A 26,509-nucleotide genomic window follows, 5' to 3' on the forward strand; every position below is an offset into this window, starting at 1 on the left:
TGCCCCTCTTTATATTCATAATGTAGTGACGTTTTAGAGCAGAGTTTTAGATAAGGAATTTAAAAATGTCTAGAGAGTGACTAGCTCTGTTAGGTTTATTTTTTCTCACTAAAATCATATAAAATGTAGACATGGTGAATGTATGTTAAATGTAAGTCCTCATTTATGATTTTTAAAAGACTAAGTTACATTTTCTATTTAACTTTTTATATTTTTAGAAAACTAAATTTTCTTATAGTATGTTAGCGCTATATTAGTAATGTTATATAATTTATTTTTTCTATTATCAATATAAAAAATTACCAAGTGGCGTTTTATAATTGTTTTTTAATTACAGTTTTTGTATTACCAGATACATATGACACAGATGGCTACAATCCCGAAGCCCCAAGCATAACAAATACTTCCAGACCTATGTATAGACACAGAGTGCACGCACAAAGGCCTAACTTGATAGGACTAACGTCAGGGGATATGGATTTGCCACCCAGAGGTACTATGATTAATCTTTTCTTCTTACTTTCATATCAAGAGTGGCAAAACATTTATAAAGAATATGGACCTGCATTTGTTGGGGTTGAGTAAGGGGCGGTGATTAAGTTTATTCCTCTGATCCTTTGGTCTCTCTTAAGAGAAAAGGTAATAATGCGTGGTTATCTATTTGTGTTACTGTTGACCATTTATTCTATCACCCAAGGGGAAAGAAATTCCTTTTTTTTTTTTAAAGGAGAATAAATCTTTTTTTTTTATTTTCTTAAGACTTTATTTATTTGTTTATTTGAGAGAGTGAGAGAATGAGCGTGCGCACAAGCCGGGGGTGGGGTTGGGAGGAGAGGGAGAAGCAGATTCCCCGCTGAGCAGGGAGCCTGACTTGGGGCTCAATCCCAGGACCCTGGGATCATGACCTGAGCTGAAGGCAGATGCTTCACCGACTGAGCCACCCAGGCACCCTGAAAGTACATATTTTCTACGGTAGCTTTTTTGGGGTATTTTGTATCATTTGCAGTCTTTTTTTTTTTTTTTTTAAGATTTACTTATTTTGGGGGGAAGGTGCAGAGGGAGAGAGAATCGGGCTTGATCTCATGACCCTGTAATCATGACCTGAGCCTGGTCAAGAGAGATGAAGAGTCAGATGTTTAACTGTGCCACTCAGGCACCCCTGTCATTTGCAGTCTTAATTGGTTCATTTAAACTCTTGAAAGTAATGCTTTAGGGGTGCCTGGGTGGCTCAGTCGGTTAAGCATCTGCCTTTGGCTGGGGTGATGATCTCGGGGTCCTCAGATTGAGTAATGCTTTAATTCCTGAAGATAGATTTTTTTTTTTGTAGATTGGATAATGAAATTAGTTTTACAAACTTTCAAAAACTTGTGCTTGGTACGTATTTTACATATAAGAATTTGATATTGGTTTGCTTATAATACTTTAATCAAAAGGAATTATGTTTTAGGAAGTGATTTATTAGTTTTTAAATTTTTTTTAGAGGACACAGACTTTGATAAAATTTCTAAATGAGAGAAGAAGATAAAAGTTTAGATGATAAAGTCACAAGCTGGGGCAGCAAAACTGCTCTACAGGAGATGCAAACTGATAAGGAAGGTTTAGAGGAGGGGCGAGAGCTCACAGTAATTTGAAAGAGGGAGATTGGCTACAGATACCAGGAAGTGAGGGATTGTCATCCAAAATGGGAAATATATGTAGGCCAATAAAATATATTTTTTTCCCTAACTACTTCAACTAACTTTTAAATCCCACTTTCTTTGTAGTTTTGCTTTGTTGTCTTTTTTTCCTAGGGGGGAAAAAAGTCATGTCTCATCAATCGTGAATAAAAGTCCAACTTGTTAAATAATAGTACTTAATGTGGTTTAATAAGCTTGTGATTACTTATACTTTGTATTTTTTTATTCAACGAAACTATCAAATTTTGCATCTAACTTGAGTGTTCAGAGGACTTACAGAGGTGTGAGGAACATTATAATTTATACCCAATTTAATTTATATCATCTTTGATTTTACAGGAAAGCATTTCATGTGGATGCCACCTTTTCCTCACACTTTTTTCTTTCTTTTTTTTTTTTTAAAGATTTTATTTATTTATTTGACAGAGATGGAGACAGCCAGCGAGAGAGGGAACACAAGCAGGGGGAGTGGGAGAGGAAGAAGCAGGCTCATAGCGGAGGAGCCCGATGTGGGGCCCGATCCCATAACGCCGGGATCACGCCCTGAGCTGAAGGGAGACGCCTAACGACTGAGCTACCCAGGCGCCCCTCCCTCACACCTTTTAAATTCTCATTGAGGAATTCAAATAGCTATCATTAATAATAAAAATATTTTCTAGGAGTTTCATGTAAGGGATATAAGATTTTTTATAAATGAAAATTATAAGCCACTTAAGATGGTGGCTCTTCATCTCCCAAGTGTCTCCTGACTAGTTCAGAGAAAACGCCTTTCTTCTTTGGGTCACTACTTAGCACCTTTCTTTTCATCATACCAATACTCTTTGCTTTTACGGGAACCTCCCACATGAAGTCATTTCTTACCTTGCTGCTTAGGAGTGGCAAAAATACATGCTACTGCAGACCAGTATTTATTAGACTCATTCCAATGCCAGGCAACCTTTTTTGTTAGTGATCAAGAAAAGGAAGAGGGATCATACTCCTTGCATATAAATCTTACCATGTAGAAGTTGCAGTTATGGTAATTTCAGCTCCACATGTGTGTAGTACAAGTTACGGGAAGTGGCCCTATTGAGACAGTAATAGTATGTGTAGTTAGAAATTTGAATGCCTTTTCCTATAGAATCATTGTAAGCAGTGATTATTTTAGTACTGTTCTTCATATACATCACATAGTATTTTGTGACCTGGTTTAAGAATATATTTTCCACTGATAACATTGTTTTTATGTACCACAGAACTGATTTAGCAACCCATTTAGTACCTATACTTCTATTTCCTCCCTTTTTTTCATTCTTCCTCCCCCCAAAATGTTTCCATCTTTTGCCCAATCTTGTGCCCATTTGGTTTGAAATTTATTGTCCTGGTTGGTGACAGATACATAAAAGCTTTTAATATTATTTATTATATAATTAGTGTACATTTCTTATAGTCCATAGTTGATGGCCTTAATTTAAATGTCTTAGACTATTTTGTGATAATTATATTGTTATGTTTCATACTTCAAACTTCATGAGGAGTCATCATCATTAAACAAATGAAAAAATTGAGGCCCATTGATACCTTAGAATTACTAATAAAAGTGACTGAAAGACTCTGAGAATTGTTCTTTCCAGATATCTAAGGAGGTAGAGAATTTGATGTTCCTTGACTGGATATAGGTAAGAATAAGGGCTTAAGTGGTTTTCCATTTGCTGTCAGCAAAACCAGTGCTAAAAATTTTAAGCATAAAAACAATTTATTAAAAAGCTGTTGCAGGGGGGAAAACTCAGTATATATAACTAATACACACGTTTGCTAATTGTATACCAAGAAGAACTTGCTTTTGTTTTTAACACTCCATAAATAAATAACAGTGGAAGAGAATCTGAGTGAGAGAATATAGGTAAGTTGGAGCAAACACATCACAATGACTGGGGGAAAAATATTTCACTGCCTTTCTTAGTGAACCTTCAGATAGATAAAGAACATATTAAAGTAAAAAAGGATATTCGATAGCTCAAAAACTTCAAGAAAGCCAGTGAACCAGGCTTGGGAGACAGGAGTAAGGCCATAAATCCTGTTGCAGAACTGTTCCTGTGAAGATACCACTGGGCAAAGAAACTGCCAGCTTGCACTGCGAACATCACCAGTGTTAGATACTGGGTGTATCTACCTGATCTGCCGTGGAAACATAGCATGTCAGAGTTAGCCAGAGAGAGGGGTAGATAAAGCACTACACTCCGTAATACTTTTGAGAAACTGAAAGAGCTTTATGACTGGAACAGATGGAGACATGTGGAGAGAGGTAAAAGACCAGTTAAGGGCATTTGAAGAATTCTAGAAAAAGAGATGATAGTATAGTAGCTGGAGTATGATACTAACAGTGGGAAATGAAAGATTTAAATATAGTGGAAAGTATTGGTGACATTATTGGATTGTGGGACTTAGAATGGGTGAAATGGAGAGGATGAAATTAAAGACACCAGGTTTCTGCTCTGGATAATTGGGCAGCTGATAATATCATTCATTGAGAGGAAGAGCAGATTGATAGGAAAATACATTTAGTTTTGGAAGTGTTAAATTTGTTGTGTCCTGGGGCATTTGAAGAGAAATGTCCAGTCGGAGAAGGATCTGGGTGTCAGGTCTATAAGAGACAGATGGTTTAAAAAATACAGATTTTTAATCATGAGCATGTAGAACAGTGGTTCTTAATCTTTTCTTTTGTGCCATTAGTAATTGTGGGAGGTACAGGGAGATGGAATGAGGCATACCCAAATCTGCAAACCTGACTGACACAGGTTTTGAAAGCCCTTCTCATGTATGTCTGATATACTCTCCTTCCCTTTGAGAATCACTAAAAATGATGAATGAAGCCATGGTGATAAGATGTCTTAAGGCGGTTGTGTAGAGTGAGATTGGAAAGTCCAAGTAAGTAACTTAGAGAATGCCAGTATTTGAAGCAGTGGGCAGAGAAGGGGGAGCTTACATAGGGCACTGAGAAAATGAAGTAAAAAAGGCACAGACCAAAACAGGGAGTGAGGAGTCCTGAAAATCAAGAGACGATAGGAGAGGAGGGTGATCAACAGTATTTAATGATCAAGAGGTCAAGTAAGAGAAGCACTGGGATGTATTTATAAGCTTAAGTAACAAGTTAGGACATCAGCAAATTTAGGATGAACAAGTTAAGTGCAGTAATGAGAGCAGCTGCCAGTTTTTGTAGGATTTGTGAATGGGTGGTAGGGAAGCAAGTTAGCAAGTGTAGATATCTCTTAGGAAATAGCTGTAAGGATGGGGAGAGAGGGAAGGCGGTAGCTGGAAGGGAAGTAGTTTTATGAGGTTTCATTTAAAAATGGGGTGATTTGAGCTTGCTTAAGTGTTGATGGGAAGTGGCAGTTTAGAGGAAGAGGTTGAAGATGAAGGAAAGCAGCAGAGTTCTGTGGCACTGATTTTGCTAGTTCTTTATATAGGGCGAGTTGCTGGAAGGAGAATCCAGAAGCAGAAATCCAGTTAGTACAGTAGACTAGGTGAAAGTAATGCAAGTTTGTACCAAGGTTGTCTCAGAAATGAGAGGAAATATATGCAAGATGAATTGAAGGGATGTGGGCAGACTCAGAAATCAAATAGTAGTTTCATTAATGGAAATGCTTTAGATTTAAAAAGTACATTTGATATGAAGATAATTTGTACTTTGTATGTACTCTAACGAGTTTTGAGAAACTTGGAGGATTTCCAGAACTAGATAGCCAAAGAAAACTGACTAGTTAGAAATTGAGGACTGACTCTTAGAGTTTATGTGTGGTAGGGGGGATTGATGCGATCTCCAGTGTGGAGATCAGAGTCGTAGCCACCCATGAGAGAGGTTGTGCTGAAAGAACTTAAGTTATTTTGGTTAGTTATGTGTTTAGAAATATTAAGAATAGGGGGCGCCTGGGTGGCGCAGTCGTTGAGCGTCTGCCTCCGGCTCAGGGCGTGATCCCTGCGTTCTGGGATCGAGCCCCACATCGGGCTTCTCCGCTAGGAGCCTGCTGCCTTTTCTCCCACTTCCCCCTGCTTGTGTTCCCTCTCTCGCTGGCTGTCTCTCTCTCTCAAATAAATAAATAAAATCTTAAAAAAAAAAAAAAAAAAGAAATACTGAATAGAATGTATGCAGTCAACTTACCCAAATTTAAAAAGGATTTTAAAATTATATTTTTCTATGTGGATTAAGGTTTGCATGTTGTAAGCTTTAGTGTTGTTCCGGAATAGCAGGTTAAATGTACCTATGTTTGTCACATTCCAACTAAGTAAATGTAAAGTGTTGAAAGTAGCAGATATATATATAGCTCTTTTGCACTGCATTTCAATCTTGAATACCTTTTTAAATCAAATATGCTTTGTGTTACTGTTTTTAATATTTAAATAGGCACCTTACTTCAATCACAACTCTTATCAATTCTTTTTTCTTAAAGTTACCAATTCTTAAAGGTCATTGGGATAATGTTAAATTTTGAATAAATTTAAATTTGAATAAACGTTAAATTTAGATTGTGCTTTTGGTTTCAAAACTATGAACTCAAAGCCTCAAGATGCTTTATTTATTTATGGAGAGGGTGATGGCAAATGGAAACAGTGACTTGGATTTTACACTCCCCCTCCCCCCCTCCCTCCCCCTCCCGTCCCAAAAAGAGGTGGCCTGCAGAGTCCTATTGTAATTTGCCATGTAAGAATTACTGAGTTTTCTTTAGTTAGGTATGAAATTAATTCAGACTAAGTTAAAATCCCTTAGAGTATTATATTTGAATATACATTTATTTCTATTTCTTCTAAAAATATATATTTGTACAAAAAGACAATTTTGTTTTCAGTATGCATTTAAGGAAGTAGCTGTGGTAAACAGAAAATATTAATCTGTGCTCTCTTTTCTTTTCAAATAGAAAAGCCTCCTAATAAAAGCAGTATGAGGATAGTAGTGGATTCAGAATCGAGGAAAAGAACCATTGGTTCCGGGGAGCCTGGAGCTCCTACAAAGAAGACCTGGTTTGATAAGTAAGCTGGCAGGGAAAATTGAGGAATTTCATTGTACAGTGATTTTTAGGATACTGGAATATTATTTGGCAGTATAGTATTGTCTTTCAAAATGAGCTTTTTATAATTCTATAGGCAGTCTCATACTATAGTGTACATTGATTTCTAATTTGGAAGTTAATTGATACTTGGAAGTCATTTTCATATAGAAATGGTGTGGAAGACAAGGACACAGTTTTTCCTTTTTCTGCCTTTCCCCACATCCAAAAAAAACACCGCTTAACTTAGAGATGTCATTGAAAACTACCTATAGGAAGGATATTCATGAGCCCACTCTTAGGGAAGGAAGTTGGATCAGGTTTGGGAGGAGGCTTTAGCCTGTGGGCAAGTCCTATTAAGAGCTGAAAAGTGATCTTTTGGGGAGCAGGGGAGGCTGGATAGACATTAAAGTTGTCTAGGGAAAGGCTTCAGAGAAAGAGGGAAGGAATCAATGCTGGAGTGCGTGTGATGATTGTCTTATAAGCTTGCAAGTTAAAGGAGAGAAAGAGGATCACACTTTCAGAGCTTTAACATCATTTAATAATGGATAATATCTAGTTCTGGCTGTGCCTGTAATTCTGTGATTAAGGCAAGCGGTATAACCTCTCTGGGCCACAGTTTTGTCCTTTTTCAAGTGCCAAATGTATGGTTTACAGTTTTGACTTTTTTTTTAAGTTGGAAAGTGGTTGAGACAGTTATACCTTGTTTTTAATCAGTGTTTTAGAATAGGATACATTTCAGTGAGCTTGCTTTTGTAGAAGTGCAACAAAAATTGTATATGCAAATTTACTGAAAGAGCACTGGACCTTTCCTGCCTAAGTAGGCATGGGTTTGAAGTAGAATGCAATAAGTGGCAGAGAAGAACCCTTCTCAGTTAGCTTCTATGAAAGATATATACAGTACTAATTTGGAAATTTCGGTTTTTGGAAGAAAGTTTAAATTTTCTTTATCAACCAGAAATTTCAGTTTTGAAAAAACGATTGAACTTAAATTGTAGAACTTCATTAATTTGTACTTGATAGGGGTCAGGATTTATAAATAAATGTATGAATCGACTTGATTTTTGTTACAGGCCAAATTTTAATAGAACAAACAGCCCAGGCTTCCAGAAGAAGGTTCAGTTTGGAAATGAAAATACTAAACTTGAACTTAGAAAAGTTCCTCCAGAATTAAATAATATCAGCAAACTTAATGAACATTTTAGTCGATTTGGAACCTTGGTTAACTTACAGGTAAGAGCTATGAAGTAATTCTTTTGTCTTTGCTTAATTATTTAGGGAGGGAGTCTAAATACTTTTATAAAGGAATATGGAAAATTTTGGTGACATTCAAAATTTGGAAAATTGGAATGAAATGAAACTTTTTGAAACAATGTGTGATTTTAAGTTTTTTGCTTTCAGAAGGCAGGAATTTTGATTGATCATATTATTATATACTTTCTACCTAATAGAAGTTATTATAGGGGCGCCTTGGTGGCACAGTGGTTAAGCGTCTGCCTTCGGCTCAGGGCGTGATCCCGGTGTTACGGGATCGAGCCCCACATCAGGCTCCTCCACTATGAGCCTGCTTCTTCCTCTCCCACTCCCCCTGCTTGTGTTCCCTCTCTCGCTGGTTGTCTCTATCTCTGTCAAATAAATAAATAAAATCTTTAAAAAAAAAAAAGTTATTATAAAATTATAGCAGACTTTAAATAATAAGAGTAGGAAAATCTAGTCTTCAATAGTGTTCACTTCCTCAGTTTCTCTGAAGCTTTACAGCAGAATGCTTTTAGTCAGGTTTTTTTTGCTGCCTGTGTAGTGAGAAGCACGTAACTGATATTTTCGGGGCCCAAATACCACGTAATCCTTAATTAGTTTAAACATTTACTTTTTCCTATATCACTTTTGAACATCCTTAAGGATTAAATATCAGTATAATTTGTATATGACTTCACCTAAAATTAAACCTTGGCTTGGGTATATGTAATTTGTGAAGTTATTTAGGACTGAGTTTACATTATATGATATGTTGAAAATGTTGAAATAATGTTGGGATTTTTTTCCAGTTTGTATGATGTTCTTTTCAACTAAAATAATTATTTCCCATAACCTGATAAAAATAAGTTTAAGAGAGTACAGCTGAGTTGATTATTTGGAAAATTTTGCTTTCTTGACATTTAAAAAATAATATAAAAAGAACATGAAAAAATTGCATGCTTGCTTGGTGTGGGGCAATAGAAGTTTATATAGAATTTAAGGAAATGTTTCCCTTTCAACTCTTCATGTCCTTCTCATTCCTTTCCCTATATATCCCCATAATCCTATTATTGTTAAAAATACATCATGTATTAATCTAGTTTTTTTGTATTTCGGTGTCTATCTACTTATCAATCAATTAGCACATGCAAGAAATATATTAAATAATTGGGGCACCTGGGTGGCTCAGTCAGTTAAGCGTCTGTCTTTGGCTCAGGTCATGATCCCAGCCTGGGATGGAGCCCCACATTGGGCTCCCTGCTTGTCAGGGAGTCCGCTTCTCTTCTCTCTCTCTCCCTCTGCCCCTCCCCACGCTCGTGCTCTCTCTCACTTGCTCTCTCTCTCAAATAAAATCTTTAAAAAAAAATATGTGGGCCCATGGTATACATATTACCCCATAGTTAACTAATCTTGAAGATCTCAGAGTATCTTTTTTGCAGCAATTCAGTTTTATTTACCACATTTAGATGTAGACACAAAGTTTTCAGAATATTCTTTTCCTCATACAGGTTAACTGCCTTGGTAAAATTAATTTAGGAAAATTTTCAATACAGAGGAGCAAAACATGGTATCTCACTGTTGTTTCAGTTTGCATTTTGTATAGTCCTTGGTTAACATTTCTTCAGGAGGGAAAGTAAAGTATGATAAATAATCTAGATATAAGAAAGAATAAAGATAGAATATTACCTGGAAGGATCAGAATTTCACCTCTTGAGGAATTTTACTGGATGAAGCAGTGGATTCTTTTGGAATTCACTCTTAATATTTTAAATCTTTTGGAATTCACTCTTAATATTTTAAATCTTAGGTTGCTTATAATGGTGATCCTGAAGGCGCCCTTATCCAATTTGCAACATATGAAGAAGCAAAGAAAGCTATATCAAGTACAGAAGCAGTACTGAACAATCGCTTTATTAAGGTTTATTGGCACAGAGAAGGAAGTACCCAGCAGTTACAAACTACTTCTCCGAAGGTAAGAGAGAGATTTGTGTGAAATTCGGTGCTTTTCTTAGAAAGCTGTTAGCATAGTGTTTAAGAGCAGAAGTACTGCAGTCAGGTAGACTTGAGTTCAGATTCTGGCTCTACCTCTGTTAACTATAAAGACTGCAGGAACTTACTTAATGTCTATAACCTGTTCTCTCATTTTATTGTGAAGTTAATCCATAGTTTAGATAATTATAGGATGATGAGATGTAAAGGATATAGAAAAATCCCTGGTAGATAGGAGACACTCAGTATATGGTAGCTGTACATACTCCAGAAACTCAGACCGTGTGTCCATCTTGGAAATCCTTCCCTTCCTCTCGCCTTCCCTCCTTCCCTCTTTCTCTTTTTCAGTCACTGAGCCTGTCACTAAGTAATGTTAGATCAGTTGCTTGTAGGAAGGTTTTATAGCAGTTTGTTTCTTGATTGAATTTTCTCATGTTCATTATTTACTTTATAAATAAGTTAATTTATGCAAAGAAAAACATCTGTATATATGTGCGAAGGAATTTGGAAGACAGGTTTTGATTATAAGCTGCGCTTTTGAACTGTCTGCATGGGCAATTTAATGACAACAGAAGTTACTTGACATGTTCATGAACTAATCCTCTTGTTTAACATATTTTTCTTTTTCTGAGGTAATGCAGCCCTTAGTCCAGCAGCCCATTTTGCCTGTTGTGAAGCAGTCGGTCAAAGAGCGGTTGGGTCCAGTACCTTCAAATACTATTGAACCAGCAGAAGCCCAGAGTGCCAGTTCAGACCTTCCTCAGGTAAATGAAACGTCTTACCATTGTGTCTGTCCTGTAACAGGTTCGCAGCAAATTAGTTTCCCGTGTGATTTGAATTATAGTTAATTGTATATATTTTATACAGAAATATCACAGTCTATACATATATGAACTCCACCTGTAAATTTTCTTTTTACCATTAGCATAAGATTTTCACATTCTACTTTTCCTGTAGTATTTGAATTTTAAATTCTTCTCTCTAGTTAATACTTGAGTTCCCTTTCACTTTGTGGAAGAGTTATTTTCAAGCAAAACTGCCTGAAAAATGAAATTCAGTACACTAAATCTTATTTTTCCCATCATCTTTTACTTAACTAGAATTCTGTTCCTGAGAAAATGATACAGTAAATTGCACCAAAAGCTTTTGGGAAGGGAAGGCGTAAGCCATCAGGTTTTAGCGTGCTTGATAATTCTGTTTCAAGTTACTTATGCAGCTCTCAGAACTTTCTATCACTTATTCCTGACTTTCAGATTCTCTTCTCCACATGTCATTCCCTTCCCACTGCCTTCTACACTTGAGTGGCAGTTCTTGTTTCTGTACCCTCAGTCTCTGAAACTTAGCTTTCTTTTGTCTCTAGATGTTTCAGCATTTGCTGTTTAAAGTAGCATTAGGATGTAGTTAGGATACTAGTTTATTAAAATAGTCTTCCTAGGTAATTCCCGAAGAGTAAGATAATGAGATTCTGTGAAAACATGCAGAATAGAAATTGATAAATTCTTAGTTACTAAGAAAATCCCAATAATAATAATAGTTTGCCATCCTGTTATCTCAGATCATCACCAGATACAGTGTATTTGGCTATAAAAGCATACTTTAGGAAAGAATGACTTATTTTTAAACTCAAGAAGCAGGCACATATTTTAATTACTCAAATCTGATATTTATAATGTTCACACTTTCTACTTGTTAACATAGAATTCTAAGAATTTATGATTCTGTATCAGTGGAGGGGACTTTAATAAATACCTGGTTCAAACCTTACTTTACATCATAATTTTTTATGATTAATACTGCATACTGTTTGTTTTTCCACACACATTTTCTTTCTGTCTCTGTCTTTGAAAAAGGCCAAAGTTTGTGTGATTAACATCAGTATACTTAACGAGTCAGTATATATTAGTAAAATCAGAATGTTCAAAATCCCAACAGACCTGTATGTTTGGGGAAACACTGAATATGTCCATTTTAATTTTTTTAGAATGTAACTAAGTTATCTGTGAAGGACAGGTTGGGTTTTGTATCAAAGCCATCTGTTTCAGCAACTGAAAAGGTAAGAAGAATAATAGCATGATGTGTTTGTCTTGGCTTCATAAATGTTTTCAGGTGGCATCTTAATTTTTTAATTTTTTGCATAGTTCTAAACTCTTGCTTCTTAATAGTATCTGTATCTCTTATTCCTACCTTTTTGCTTTCCATGTGCTGAAAAAGAAAAATATTTGCCTACCTTTTTTTACTTTTTGCATCAGCATTTTAATATTTGCCTCTCACTGTGTTTCCATGTGCTTCCTTCTTTTCATTTTCTCTTTTTATTTACTATATTTTCTTTAGAGATGTTGTGTATTTTAACTTGAAAACTCTGGCAGACTAATGGAAAAGGCCACAAATTAGGAATTTTAGCTGAGTTTGAGTTCTGGCTCTTCACTTACTAACCGCATGATATTGGGCAGTGCTCTTAACCTTTCTGATTCTTTTTCCTCATTGGTGAAATGATGATTATAAATTTGTGTTACTCACAGGGTTTTGTGAGGATTAAATAAAATGATTCATTTAAAAGCATTTTTTAATTGGAAAGGATGATGTAAATGTATATTTTTTATTTATTACTAACAGCTATTGTACATAGCCTGACAATTGTCATTTGTCATTTCCTTTTTTAAATGATTGGGTAAATACTGATAAGACCATTCATGGACCTATCTTATAGTTCTATGTAGATGTGTTATTTATTTTTTTTTATTTAGGTATGAGTGAATGTTCTGGTCTTTAGTTTTATTTGAGGTATATGGAATCACAGAATAGAATTAGATAATTTTTCTCGTTGCTGTGTCCTCACCTTAAAAGGAAGGTAAGGCCCAAACGGATGCAGTAGGAATTACTGAGTCCGGACTGGAATGTGGTCTCCTCTATTTCACATCCATGGCTCTTTCCATTATTAAGATGACGTAAGAAGTTGACTCCGTGTGTTACATGGAGCATCCCGTGAGAGATGGCTAACCTCTCTCCACTGGTTCTTCAGTATATTCGTTTCCTTATTTACCACGTTAAACTAAGGCAATTCTAGAAATTTGAATCTGAATCTCATTCTGTGTTTCAGATTTTCATCTTGGGCATCTCAGCACTACTTCACGCATAATGTGCTTAAAAATTGACGATTTCCCACATAAATTAACTTCTCCTCCCCACCGCAACCTCTGAAAGTTATACCACCATTTTCCACGTTGTGCGGTCTAAAAGCCTGAGAGTCATTCGCTTGTGTTTGTCATCCACTTCTCTTTCTCCACCACCTTCGGTTTCCCCGTCTCTGGATGTGGTATCCTAGCTGTATGCCCCTCCTGTAGTTTATACTACCACCATTGTACTCCCAGACTTATTTTAATGTGAACTTCTTACAGGAACTTTCGTTTCCCCAGCTAAATAACTGCTTCATTCCTAGCTCACCATACCTCGGTTTTTTGGGGCGTATACCTCCGTGTTAGTCCTTCTTTCTACCTTAGCAAGCCCTTTTCTGCTCATTGTTTCTCAACCTTTCCTGCCTTTTTCTTTTTCTTTTTTTTGCTGGTGATTTTTCTGGAGTGCATTTTCCTCTAAGTGAATTCTAGTTATTCTTTTAAAGATTGAAAATCTCTTTACCCTATTCTGTAAAATCTTCAAAATTTTTCTATATGATGCCTCCCCTTTTTTCCCTGAATTTGTCTATATCTTAGTCTATGCTACTGAATTTAGTGGTATCTAAATATTTACTCTGATTGGGTTTATCCTCCTTGATGATAAGTAACTAAGGAATAAAGAAAATAGGTCTGTTACACTTTGTGTAGTTTTGACCAGTTTTGGAGAGGTCTGAAAACTTTATGCTTAGCATCTGTTTATGTCAAGATTTAGACTCTGAAATTGACCTGTACTAATTACAGCTTTTACAGAAACTTTCTGGTATGTTTGCTTCTGTTTTTATTGTTTTTTTATTGTGTTTTATATAGCTTTAGGATAAAAGGGATACAAATTTGGAATTGGTAGTATACATTTACTAATATAGTTGCCACTGAAAAATCACTAATGGTAGTGGGCTATTTATGAAAAAAATACTGTAAATGCTGTAAAGAATCTTTTAAGGAAAGCAGTTATTTACAGGTGTGTAACTTTCAGTCATCTTCAGTGAACCTGTTTATGGAATAGCATTTTGTTTTTGCTTATTCTTGGTTCTTCCCATTCTGTAGGGGTTTTTGCTGAAGAATCATTAGAGGCTAGTGATTCAGAGAAATCTTAGGAAGGATAGAAGAATGTTTCCCATCATCAAATTGAAGGCTGGGAAATAGTCAAAACTAGTATCTATACAGTGTCTTCTGTCGTTTTTAAAGCAAATAAGCACATAAATGTAAAAATTTTCCCCTTACTCTGAACAACACTGAGAAAACCCTTCAGTGATTCTTCTTTATTCTAAAAGTCCGTTTTTGTGAGAGGGTTGAGAGAGGAATCTTAAAGCCTAATTGATACTGCTAAATCTTAAGGCATTGCAGTAGCTATTAAATAGGCATTATTTGGAAAGAGTGATCAGTGAAATCATGTTTGAGTACCTCTCAAGATCGAGCTATTTATCAGGAATAAAGGTGGCATCTGTCCATACCATCCTGATTAGTCCACAGAAAGACTTAGACTGTCCAGATTATCTCCCTAAGACCCTTCTTAAAGATTCAGATGGCAAAATGATTAATCACTTGAATATTTAATGTTTGTGTATCATTATCAGTTTCAGGTGTAGTAGACTTGTGATACAGGGTTTACTGTTCCTTAGCAGCTTAGCACTAGTTTCTTTCTCTCCACCCCTCATTTTTTTAAGGTAAAAATATATATCTTGGTCTCTTTGCATTATGATATGTAACGTATGCACCATTGAACTTTTAAAAGGGAAATTGTGTGGTATACTGAAGGAACATTGCAAGTCATTTTGAGACTTCAGCTGTTGATTTAGCAGCTGACATTAGGTATGATCCTGAAAAAATCTTACTCTCTCAGTTTCCGTAACTATAAAGTGCAGTCATCTAAGTAACCCTTTGATTTTTTAATTTGCATTTGTTGTGTAATTTTACTTTAAATATAACAGTTATAACTGTTGTTGACTACTTTTGATTTTTTTTTTTTTTTAATGCAGTGATCCCTCTAGTCAGAATCATTACCAGGATTGGAGAAATATGATTTCTATAAAATTACTTGCTATGCTGAATTTTCTGGGAACCAAGTTCTTTTTTAATAATTTTTACAAGATACTTTCCCCCCCCTCCATTCTTATCCATGAAAAAAATCTGTTTTTCTTTTTCTTTACAAGAACTAATAGTAGTTATGGCTGGTAATATTTTATATAGGCAATAAGATAAAGAGGTGTTAATGGATTAGAACTTCTGTCCTGTTAAGAAAGTGACTTTTGTCTTAGAAAGTGAGAGGTAGTGGTGAGGTACATTTTAATAACAAAACGTATACTTTTCAGCTCACCTTTTGAATTCAACAGATCTTTGACACCAAACCTGACAAGTATATTACAATAAAGGAAAATTATAAGCAATAGCTCATGAATGTACACATAAAAATCCTAAATATTAGCAAATTCTCAGTGATAAGAAAAAAGATAATGCATCCTGGCCACGTAGAATTTATTCCAGAAATGCAATATTGAGTTAACATTTGAAAATCAGCTTAATTCACCACATTAACAGAATAGGGGGGAGAAGGGTGGGAAGAACCTCCTATGATTATTTCAGTAGAAAAGCATATGGTAAAATTTATTACTTAGTCACAATAAACAGTGCACAAAATAGGAATAGGAACTTCCTTAATTTGATAAAGTTTATGTTCATAAAACCTCTACAGCTAACATACTGAATAGTGAAATATTGAATGCTTTCCCTCTTGGGATCAGGAACAAGAAAGGATGCCCACTCTCATCACTTTTTTTAGTGTAGGGGCTAACCAGTATAGTAAGGCAAGAAAATGAAATAAATGGTGAAAAGATGGCAAAAGAAGAAACAGAACTGTATTTACTCGCAGATGACATGATAGTAAATGTGAAAAATCCAAAAGAATTCACCAAACTTTGGAATTAATAGGTGAATGCCGTAAGGTCAGTATGTAAAAATACCCATTTGGAAAATAGAGACGGTGTGGTGGCTTGAAAGGCTACCACCTGTGCTTTGACTTCGTTCTTAGGAGTTGTAGCACCTTCTTTTCTGCTGAATTTGTCATTTCCTTCCACTGGTTTCATTTTTAACAGATTTTTTTCTCTTTTATCATAACTCCATCCTAGTCTTTTGAAAATACAGATATCCCTTGCTATTCATACTCTTACTATCTAAACTCTAGAGCCAAATAGATTCAAATAGTGAGCAGTATTTGTGATCATGTAGTTCATTGTTTCTAAGACCTTTTATTTTCACCTTTCAACACTGTAATTAGGCTGCATCGTATTGGTGTTTGTGGTTGTAGCTGGCAACCTTTTTGTCTTTAGTAAGGGTACATTGTGATGATGTGTTTCATAGTGATGTCTTGAGCTCAATGAAATATGTTAGCTGATGTTCTGTTTGTATAGAAGGCAGTTCCTGGATGAAACAAGGAAGTGAGATGCTTTTAGGAGTACAGGAGTCTTCTCGTTCTTGTCATATAGTTTCATTCACTTTGAATCAGCACTCCATAGTCTAATATCAGATATTAATAAGTATACTTTGAAAAGGAGTGTTCCCTTCTCACTGAAATTGGAGAAATGCCAAATTAAATTCCACAGATTTCTTTACTTCAGGCCTTCTCACAACTTTTATGGTAAAATGCATTTTGAAACTAGAAAGTAGGTTTATATTATTTCCGACTTATTTGAGTATAGAAATCTTTTTGGTCACAACTTTTCAACTTTTTATGGAGCCCTCATGAAGGAAACAGTTTATGAGACACTCAGACTGTCTTTAGCACACTATCTTGTGTTTCTTTATAAAGTCACTCTGTCATCCTTGTATGATCGTGCAGTTTAGCATTGTGTGGTATGGTAAGGTAGCATGGAAGAAATTCTATTCTGGTATTACAGAGAATGGTGACTGAAGTTAGACTGCAAAGTAAATCTGTATTTAGTCCATATTTTACTGAATGCAACCATTTCATTATTAGTGATATCTGAGTATTATTTTTCGTAACTGAAGAAAATTATCAGATTTGATACACATCAAGTATTGTCAAGAACCTTTATTTTTGAACATCAGTTGCATTGTATGGAACCAGTATGATTAACAGTATTCTAGGTTTTCATTTTACGTGGGGGCTAAAACATTGTTGAATACTTAGAATAGTGTCGAGTTGTCTAATCTTTGTGATGTTCCCTAATCTAACTTCATGGTAGAGCATTAGAAAATAGTGTCTGAGTGATACTTTCCTGATAAACCCAGATGTTTATGTTTTAGTGGCTAAAAAGTAGGGCTCTTTTTCTCATTGATAGCCTTCTGTTTGTGTAGCTCTTTTAACCTCTTTTAGGTTGGAAACTCCCTTAACACTTTGGAAACTGTTTTTTCCTCTGAATAGTTAAATTGTTCACACATATGGTTCCATGTTTAGTTTTTATAACATTCATGGATTTCCCTTAAGGGATCTCTAGACTTCTTTCTTAAGAACTGGTAACTAACCACACCATGGAACATACAACTTTTTGCTTTTGAAGAATAAAAAAGGTAGCCTATACACTTCTATTTTCTTGAATTGATCCTTGTGTAGATTGTACATTCCAATCTATGATCATTTCAGTTTAATTTAGTGCAAAAGTATTCATTGAGTATTTACTACATGCCCTGACACTGTTCTAGGCACTGAAGATAAGAGTGGTGAACGAAGCAAAAAATTCCTACCATCATGGAATGAATTTTTGAGTTTGTAAGGACATTAGATACCATCAACTTAAACATTCTCATTTTATAGATGAACAAATCGAGGCCCAAAAAAGGTGTTTGAAGTTACCCAGGGTCTCATAATTAGTTGGTAACAAGGTTTAGGTACTAGAAGAAGCGCAAAGAGGAGAAAGACATGGTTTTGTTGGCTTTACTGTGTAGACAGGGAGAGGGACACATAAATTAATTTATCATTAGGTCATTTTAATTAAATATTTGAATAGCTGTAGCAATAAAATTTCATGGAATTATCTGGGTAAAAGAAATAAATGATCAGGGCTTTGTGGAGGTCTTGACTTTTGGTGCTTAACCTGAGCTGGGTTTAAGGGAATAAGGTCACTTAAAACAGAGGGATCAGTGCAAGCAAAGGAATGGAGAAAGAAAGCAGTTTCTTAAGTCCTCAAGAAAGGATAATTTCAGAACTATAAATTGCAAATGATCATGTTAAATTGAGGGACAATATCCAGTTTCCTCCTGTGTCATGCTCTTCTGTGCAGTTTTTGCTTTAGTCACTAGGAATATTAAGTAAATGTTTTTAGCAACTAATATTTTCTCAGTGATATAGTAATTTCAATGTCTTTTCTTGATTTCAGGTTTTTGTATTTTTTTTTTCCTATAGGTATATGCTATTTAGGTTTTTTTTATTTTATAGTTTATGCCTCAGTCATACCCTTCCTTTCAAATCACTAAATGTGATTTAGTTATTTTATGTATATAATACATTTATTTCAGTGTACTGAATTTTGACAAAAGTGTTTTAAAATTGAGTTTTGTAGAAAGACAGGTAATCATGAATGCTTGATACATTTTTAAGAAATTGAATTTGTATTGGTAGGTGTTGTCTACATCTACTGGCCTAACTAAAACAGTGTATAATCCAGCTGCTTTGAAGGCTGCACAGAAAACCTTACTTGTTTCCACCTCTGCAGTTGACAATAATGAAGCACAGAAAAAAAAACAGGTAAATACAGATAGAAGTGTACAAAATGTGCGTGTAGGAAAGCTTTTCTGCATGTATGTGTTTTTTTAAGGCTTATCACAAAATAGAACTATAAGAAAAGTGTATGTTGGCTGCCACTGAACTTTTATTTTTCATAGTGTAGTAGTAAATACTAATTTTGGGGGGAACGAAAACTTCTCTTGATTGATCTTTGAAACTTACATACATATTTAACTTGTAGAAAGCAAAACTTTACAAATTGTTATCAAGCTGCATCTATAACCATTTCTTTCCTCTGGAGTATCTGTTTATCAGAAAAATAAACAGTAAATATTCTAATGTTATTTTTGGTCTCTTTCTCTAGGAGGCACTGAAACTTCAGCAAGATGTAAGGAAAAGGAAACAAGAAATTTTAGAAAAGCACATTGAAACACAGAAGGTAAAATATTAAAGTTAGAATTGGCAAAGTTTTTTTATGGTGTCATAATTTTAAGTAAATTTTATTTCACACTATATAGATAATCCTAAGAAATATATTTTATGTAATTGAAAAGGGTAAAACTGAAATATTTATCAATGATAAGGTATTTATCAGTGATAAGATATATATCAGTTGATTAATATATTGGAGATGAAGTGCATGTATTTAATGCTGAATTGGGGATTGGAATGGTTTAAAGGAACTGAGGTGGTCAGTTTGAAGTGAAAATAAGGAGTATTTATCCAGATATGTTGCTACAGAGTAGTTTGTCAACAGATAGTAAATTGGAACCTTTTTCTCAGTGTTGAAATATGTACCTTTCTTTAATAGGCTTGGGATCCTCTGGTTTGTGTTGTCCAGTATGGTAGCTAATAGCTTCATCCAACTTTTGAGTACTTGAAATGTATCTAGTCCAAATTGATATGTGCTCTACGTATACAAAATGCATACCAGATTTCAAAGATGTAATACGAAGGAAAAAAGTAAAACAGCTCAGTAATTTTTGTTGAAATATAACGTTTTGGATATATTGAGTTAAATACAGTATTAGTTAACTTTACCGATTTGGGTTTCTTTTTTTTTTTTAAATCTTTTTAATGTGGCTGCTAGAAATATGTAAAATGATTTGCATGGTTTGCATTATTTCTTCTGTACAGGGTTGCTGTAGTTTATGATATTTACTTAGTGTCAGTTTTTGATTATGTCTAGTAATAAAGGTTATGACATTTCAAAATGTTGAAAATACAGTAACTTCTTATGTTTTCGCTTATAATTTCTAATTTAAGTTTGGATATACTTCATAAAGAGAAATTACAGTACTTTATACCCCAAACTGTGAAACCACCTTCACTCAGAAAACCTATAATGTGTGTTATCTTCTACTCCATAATAGTACCTTGTTTGTGTTTTGATTCCTGTCCATGTTGGGGATATCATTCTTAGGCTAGCCAGTTACTTTCCTGTGACAAAGAAGGTAATTAATTTTTTAAGATTTCATTCTGTGAAGGGAACCATAAAACTTCCTCTGGTTCTTTCTGAGTTGCAGACTACATTTGGAGTGGGAATACTAGAGGCAGTAATACCCACAAATGGATTGGAAAGTAAAATTATTGATATTACTTCAAATTGACAATTTTTGGTGATCAGATTGAATTTCTTATAGTTGTGTGCTTTGAACTTATGTTCTGAGAGACCAGTGGCAATGTGTAATTCTTCACAAAGTGTGCCAAGATTAAGACTTGAGTTGAGATAGCACCACCAAATCTGTTACTCTTCTTAGTAGTTGTAAGCCTTCCATGAATATGTAAACTAAACTAGTAGTTATTTATTTTTGTATTTATTTTGCTGTGTTTGCTTTGTTACTATGAGGAATAAGTATCTTAATTTTCTCTTTTTAAAAATTTGACAGATGTTAATTTCAAAACTGGAGAAAAACAAAGCAATGAAGTCTGAAGATAAAGCAGAAATAATGAAAACTTTAGAGGTTTTGACAAAAAATATTACCAAGTTGAAAGATGAGGTCAAAGCTGCTTCTCCTGGACGCTGTCTTCCAAAAAGTATAAAAACCAAGACTCAGGTATTTTACTTTGTGTTGTTCTTCATTTTACTACTTACTAAGAAACATTAAAATGGTACACTATTTCAAGATTGATTTCCTTTTAGGTAATATCCTTTGCTTAAAATCTGACTATTATATGCTAATATTTTTTCCCCTCCTTCATTTATTAATAGTAAATATATACAGGCATGCAAACTCAATGTTTTAAATCCTTTCTCTATTAATCTTTTAAATCTTTTAGATTACAGTTGGAAAGTCAGTAATTAGTAGAATAGTTATGGATAATCTTGAAAAGATAGCTTGAGGACAAAGTCATACAGGTACTTGAATGCTTGATAAAATACTTGAGTGAAGAGTTTGAGCTTCATTTTATAAGGAGTTCATAGTCTAAAAGGTTAGTAAACAGAAGTAACATTCCAGAGGCAGCTCGGGGGGAATCTGGTTCTCCCTCTCCCTCTACCCCTCTGCTTGTTCTCTCTCTCTCTCTCAAATGAATAAATAAAATTTTAAAGAAGAGGGGTGCCTGGATGGTACAGTTGGTTAAGTGTCTGCCTTTGGCTAAGGTTATGATCCTAGAGTCCCAGGATCGGCCGCATTGGGCTCTCTGCTCAGCGGGAGTCTGCCTCTCCCTCTGCCCTTCACCCTACTCATGCTGTCTCTCTCGCTCTCGCTTTCTCTCAAATAAATAAAAGAGAAAAAAAAAGTAACATTCCGACAGCATTATATAGACTTGATTAAAAGGGGGGAAATTCAGGTAGATCAATCCATTGGATGCGACTAAGTGAGGAAGATAATTTCATGTGGTAGTAAGTGATTTTTAAAAATCTCATTACATAATATTTATACTTGGTGTTGTGTGTATGTATGTATATGTATAAAATCATGACTGCATATTGATATTTCTGATTCTATCCACTACCACAGGTTCTTCTTTTCCTCCTCTTATTCCATATTTTATCTCCTGTTCCCATAATGACAACTTGCTTCCAACTAACATCAATATATAGTACTCATTTGCACAGTCATTTAATATATTCCACATAGTTCCCGAATTGCTACAGCAATACCACTTCCAACAACTAAGTAAAAGATTCATAATTTATCTGTATTCTTTACAAGCTCACAGTATATTCAACTAAGGTTATAGAGTCAGAACGGTGGCCTAGGATTACTTTTTTTCCTTTTTGTGTGGTTATGTCATCAATTTGATAAAGTTAAATGTGTTTCTATTTATAGTCAGTTTTGGATCCCCCTCCCTTTCATTCTTTCTGACTTTATTTTATTTTTTGAATAAATAAAACATTAACATGATTCGAAAGTTAAATTATATTAAAAACGTATATAAAGAAGGCCTTTTCCCTTTGATTCCTGCCACTGTATCCCCATTCTTCCCTCCCTCTTGGTGTGTGTGTATGTATTCTTTCCTGTGTAAAAGCATTACTATATATTGCTCTTTTAACACCTTGGTTTTTGTTTTTGTTTTTGTTTTTTTTCCACAGTTATTTCTTGAAAATTACTTCATATCAGTCCACAGAAATCCCACTCTGGCTTCTGTATGGAAAATGAATTATAGGGAAATGAGTGGAAGTAGGAACAAGTTAGGAAGCTACTGTAATAGTGTAGACCAGAAGTGACTGATGGCTTGGACTAGGGTGGTAGGACTGGAGATATAGAAGGAATGTATGGATTAAATGGGAATGTGTAACAGTTCTTTATTAAAAAGAAGGTTTTTAAAATAAATGTAGGATATTATTGTCACTTAATATTAATTACCATTTTCTAGATGCAGAAAGAATTGCTTGACACAGAACTGGATTTATATAAGAAGATGCAAGCTGGAGAAGAAGTCACTGAACTTAGGAGAAAGTATACAGAATTACAGCTGGAAGTATGTTTCACCACAACTACACAGTATGCTAAAGAGGAGCAGATGTAGTCATGGTGGTCAATTTGAAAATATATCCCCCTCATTCTAGTCAATAATTGTTGGTAGTCTCTGACATACATATTGGGAGTTGATATAGGAAAGAGAGGAGTTAGCAAATTTTTCAGAACTGGTTGAGAAAATCTTTTATTTAATGAGGGGTGGCAGCAGTACACCCAAGTCCTTCCACTTCTAGTGAGTTTGGTTTCTTTTCTAATTTTAGTCTCCCCTTCTCCCTGGGCCCAAAATCTATTAAAGCCTTTTCAGGTATTCTTACAGAGATATTCTGTGGATATATAGACATATTATATTGAGTTGCTATAAGGATCAGACTTCAGTGGAGAACTGTATTAAAAACATGCTTAGTTAAGTTTTGCCTATAGATGGTGCTGTGGATATTTATAAAAGAAAATAAACTACTAATTTAGCTATACGATTATGTAAGAAAAATCTAGTGAAATTGATCGTGACAATGAGCATGTGTAACATTTAGCAAAAAGATGTTTAAAAATCAGAATTAGATTTTGAAGTACAGAGACATTAATGTCATTAATGGTGTTGGTACTTGTCTACACTTAACGATTGATGGCACAATTAAAATTTTTTATATTTTAGATTATTTTGCCTCCATCTGAGAATTATGCTTTCTTTCCAAATTTGTTATCACCTTGATGATTTTTTTTTCTAATAGGGCATATTCTGAATTTAGTACTGGCATCCAGGTATTAAAGACTGTTTAGCAGCGACTGTGCTTATCTTAAGGCTCTATCTTGTCTGTCATAGGAAATCGCAGAATGTTCTCTAAACCTGCATTCATTTTGCATTCTTTGGAAACTTGATAGGGTTACCTCTGTGTCCTGGCCAAGATAACAGTTTTTGGAAAAGATAGATTTCTTTCATGTTAATATAGAAATTGTGTTTTCTTTATTATGGCAATTACTTGCCTGTGTTGGTGGCACCTTAAAAAACAACAAGTTATCATTTTTAAAATTTTGGCTCAGAAATTTTAGTAAATAAATAATAATTCTACCTATATTCTTCATTAGTCCATGTTTTGTTTCTCTATCATGATATAACTAAATGTTGAATGGCATTTTCTGGTTTGCTTTTGTGACGGGTAAACTTTAGTTTGTAGTTACCATTGGAATATGCAGTAATGCATTATTTCCCAGAGTGTGTCACTGACCACACCAATTCCATTTTTTGTTAACAGATATTAGTGCAAAAAGCTTTTGAGGCCAAATAAATTTGGAAAGGGTTATATTAAACATGCTTGTTGCCATAGGGTTTCTTTAGAGGTTTTTGCTTTGTGAATCCCTAAATATACCTATTCAGTATTCAGTATTGCTCACATTTGTTTGTCCATGGATCCCCTTTTTCAGGAACACTTTGAGACAGTGTTCCTCAGAGTATAAGTCTGTATGTGCTTCTCCATTATGAACATTAATCCTTGACCTGTGAAGTTTATTATTTGGATTTTAGATTATTATTTTAGCAAATGTTAAGATGAACTGTCCTTAGATGAAGAAACAAATACTTATACTTGAAGAGATTTGTCAGTGGTGCCTGCTTGACATTTCTACTTTGATATCTCACATCCTCAGACTCAACCTGTTAAAATTGAATTTTTCTTGCCCCTAAATTTCATCTACACAGTTACCTAAGCCAGAAATCTGGGAATCTTCATGGATTCCTACCTTTCGTTCACTATCCATGTTAATTACTTACCAATTTTTATACATATTACCTCCAAATATATCTTCAATATGTTTACTTCTCTGTGTTGCCACCACTGTAGATGAAGCTTCCATTTTCAGTTGTTGGAGCTACTTTAGTAGCCTACTGACTGTTTTCCCAGCTTGTTCTTAACTTTCTTCTACTTTGTTCTTAAAACTAGCCAGAATAACATGTTAAATTCCGATTTGATTGCATCACTCTGCTTTTGTGTTTAAAGTGTTTTAACGGATTTTCATGGCTCTTGGGATAAAATTAAAAATCCTTAATTGTGGTCCTTAAAATTTTTCATCATCTGGTTCTGCCTATTTAGCTTCATTTTTTCATCCCATGTGGTCCAGCTGCACTGGATTTCCTGTATTCTTGGAAGCACTGTGTTTCTTTCAATCTTGATTCCTTTGTTCATGCTGTAGCCCCCACCTCTCACCCTTACCTTTTTGTTCTTTGTTTCTTCTTTGATTCATTGAACACATACTAAATATCTAGTCTGTCAGCTGCTGTTGTAAGTGCTGGGGATCAAGCAGAGAATAAAACAATTAAAAAATATCCTCATGGAGCTTTCATTCTAGTATCTTATTCATTGCCAACCTTTAATGTTCTGTTCAAGTCTTTAAAGCATTTCCTTACTCTTTGAATTACTTCTCAGTAATATTATTAAGTAACTTGGTTGCTAAATGTCTCTTGCCCTTCTAAGATTTGAGTTTCAGGAAGGTAAGGAATTGCACATAGGAAGTGCTTGTTAAATATTTGTGCAATGAAGGAATGGTATACTATTTATATAGAACAATGTGGTGGGATATAAGTTACTGTGCTACATTGGTTGTAAAATGATGTTAGTATAAGTGAGTAAAATGATGAATTTGAGGTAATTACACCTACTGAAGTCAACAGACAAACAAATACACTTAAAGTTGTAAGTGGAAAAGTTGTATTACGTATGTATTAAACTGCTTAAGTAATATTTTAACATTGTGTATTATTTGGAAATCAAGAATTGCTGGTCTTTTTATAATACAGTCTGATATCTTGGAAAGGAGGAACTTAGTAGAAAAAGGCACATTTAATAATTTCAAAACATTGTTTAAATTGATGTTATTTTGTTTTCTAATTTCATTAGCTACCTAAATTTGCTTCCACTTTTAAAACTAAAACCCTAACTTGAGTTCCTTTCATAGGCCGGTATTTGAATATGATGTCAAATTGTATAAAAGATGGACTACTCTGACTTTATATATATATAAAACATGGGTTGTGTTAGAAATTGAGATGTTTAGGGGCGCCTGGGTGGTGCAGTTGTTAGGCGTCTGCCTTTGGCTTGGGGCGTGATCCCGGTGTTGTGGGATCGAGCCCCACATCAGGCTCCTCTGCTATGAGCCTGCTTCTTCCTCTCCCACTCCCCCTGCTTGTGTTCCCTCTCTCGCTGTCTGTCTCTACCTCTGTCAAATAAATAAAATCTTTAAAAAAAAAAAAAAGAAATTGTGACGTTTAACTTGTGTGTCTGATCTCTTCAAGGCTGCAAAACGAGGGATTCTTTCATCTGGTCGGGGTAGAGGAATTCACTCAAGAGGTCGAGGTGCAGCTCATGGCCGAGGCAGGGGTCGAGGTCGAGGTCGAGGTGTGCCTGGTCATGCTGTGGTGGATCATCGTCCCAGGGCATTGGAGATTTCTGCGTTTACAGAGAGTGATAGAGAAGATCTTCTTCCTCATTTTGCGGTACTTTCTTACTGTCCAACAAAACACGTACTGATAATCATTGTTGGGGATAATGGATATTGAAGGGGAAATTATGAAAATATGAGTAATTTAAACCCATTAATCTGACCAAAGGGTTTGATTAATCTGGAATAATCTTTTGCTAATTATTAAAAAAAAACCTGAGGGATTTTTTTGTTTGTTTGTTTATTGCTCTCTGGAAGAAATGTTGCTATTCTTAACAGTAGGCCTTCAGATATTGTGAAATGAATAATTTAAATTTTGCTATTTCAGAGGGGGATGTCCTATAGTTTAGTTTCAATTGACACATATTTTGAAGAGAAAATTCAA

General features: G+C 34.8%; 1 protein-coding gene across 17 annotated transcripts in view; it reads left to right on the top strand.

The window, feature by feature from the left end:
- Positions 1-26,509, top strand: part of RBM26 (RNA binding motif protein 26) — an 89,203-nt gene that overhangs the window by 38,722 nt on the left and 23,972 nt on the right. For 8 of the 17 annotated variants that reach the window (XM_087865056.1, XM_087865051.1, XM_087865053.1 and 5 more), the window contains exons 9-19: positions 338-493; positions 6,569-6,680; positions 7,771-7,930; positions 9,741-9,905; positions 10,555-10,686; positions 11,904-11,975; positions 18,665-18,790; positions 19,134-19,208; positions 20,659-20,826; positions 22,592-22,696; positions 25,979-26,179. In XM_087865056.1, coding sequence (XP_087721182.1) covers positions 338-493; positions 6,569-6,680; positions 7,771-7,930; positions 9,741-9,905; positions 10,555-10,686; positions 11,904-11,975; positions 18,665-18,790; positions 19,134-19,208; positions 20,659-20,826; positions 22,592-22,696; positions 25,979-26,179 — 1,472 coding nt within the window. The remainder of the gene's footprint in view (positions 1-337; positions 494-6,568; positions 6,681-7,770; positions 7,931-9,740; positions 9,906-10,554; positions 10,687-11,903; positions 11,976-18,664; positions 18,791-19,133; positions 19,209-20,658; positions 20,827-22,591; positions 22,697-25,978; positions 26,180-26,509) is intronic. The other 9 variants (XM_045810956.2, XM_045810959.2, XM_045810957.2 and 6 more) reach the window with 6 other exon arrangements.

Source organism: Ursus americanus, chromosome 10 (genome assembly GCF_024610735.1).
Source record: "Ursus americanus isolate L20-20 chromosome 10, mUrsAme1.1.p, whole genome shotgun sequence".
NCBI classification, from domain to species: domain Eukaryota; kingdom Metazoa; phylum Chordata; class Mammalia; order Carnivora; family Ursidae; genus Ursus; species Ursus americanus.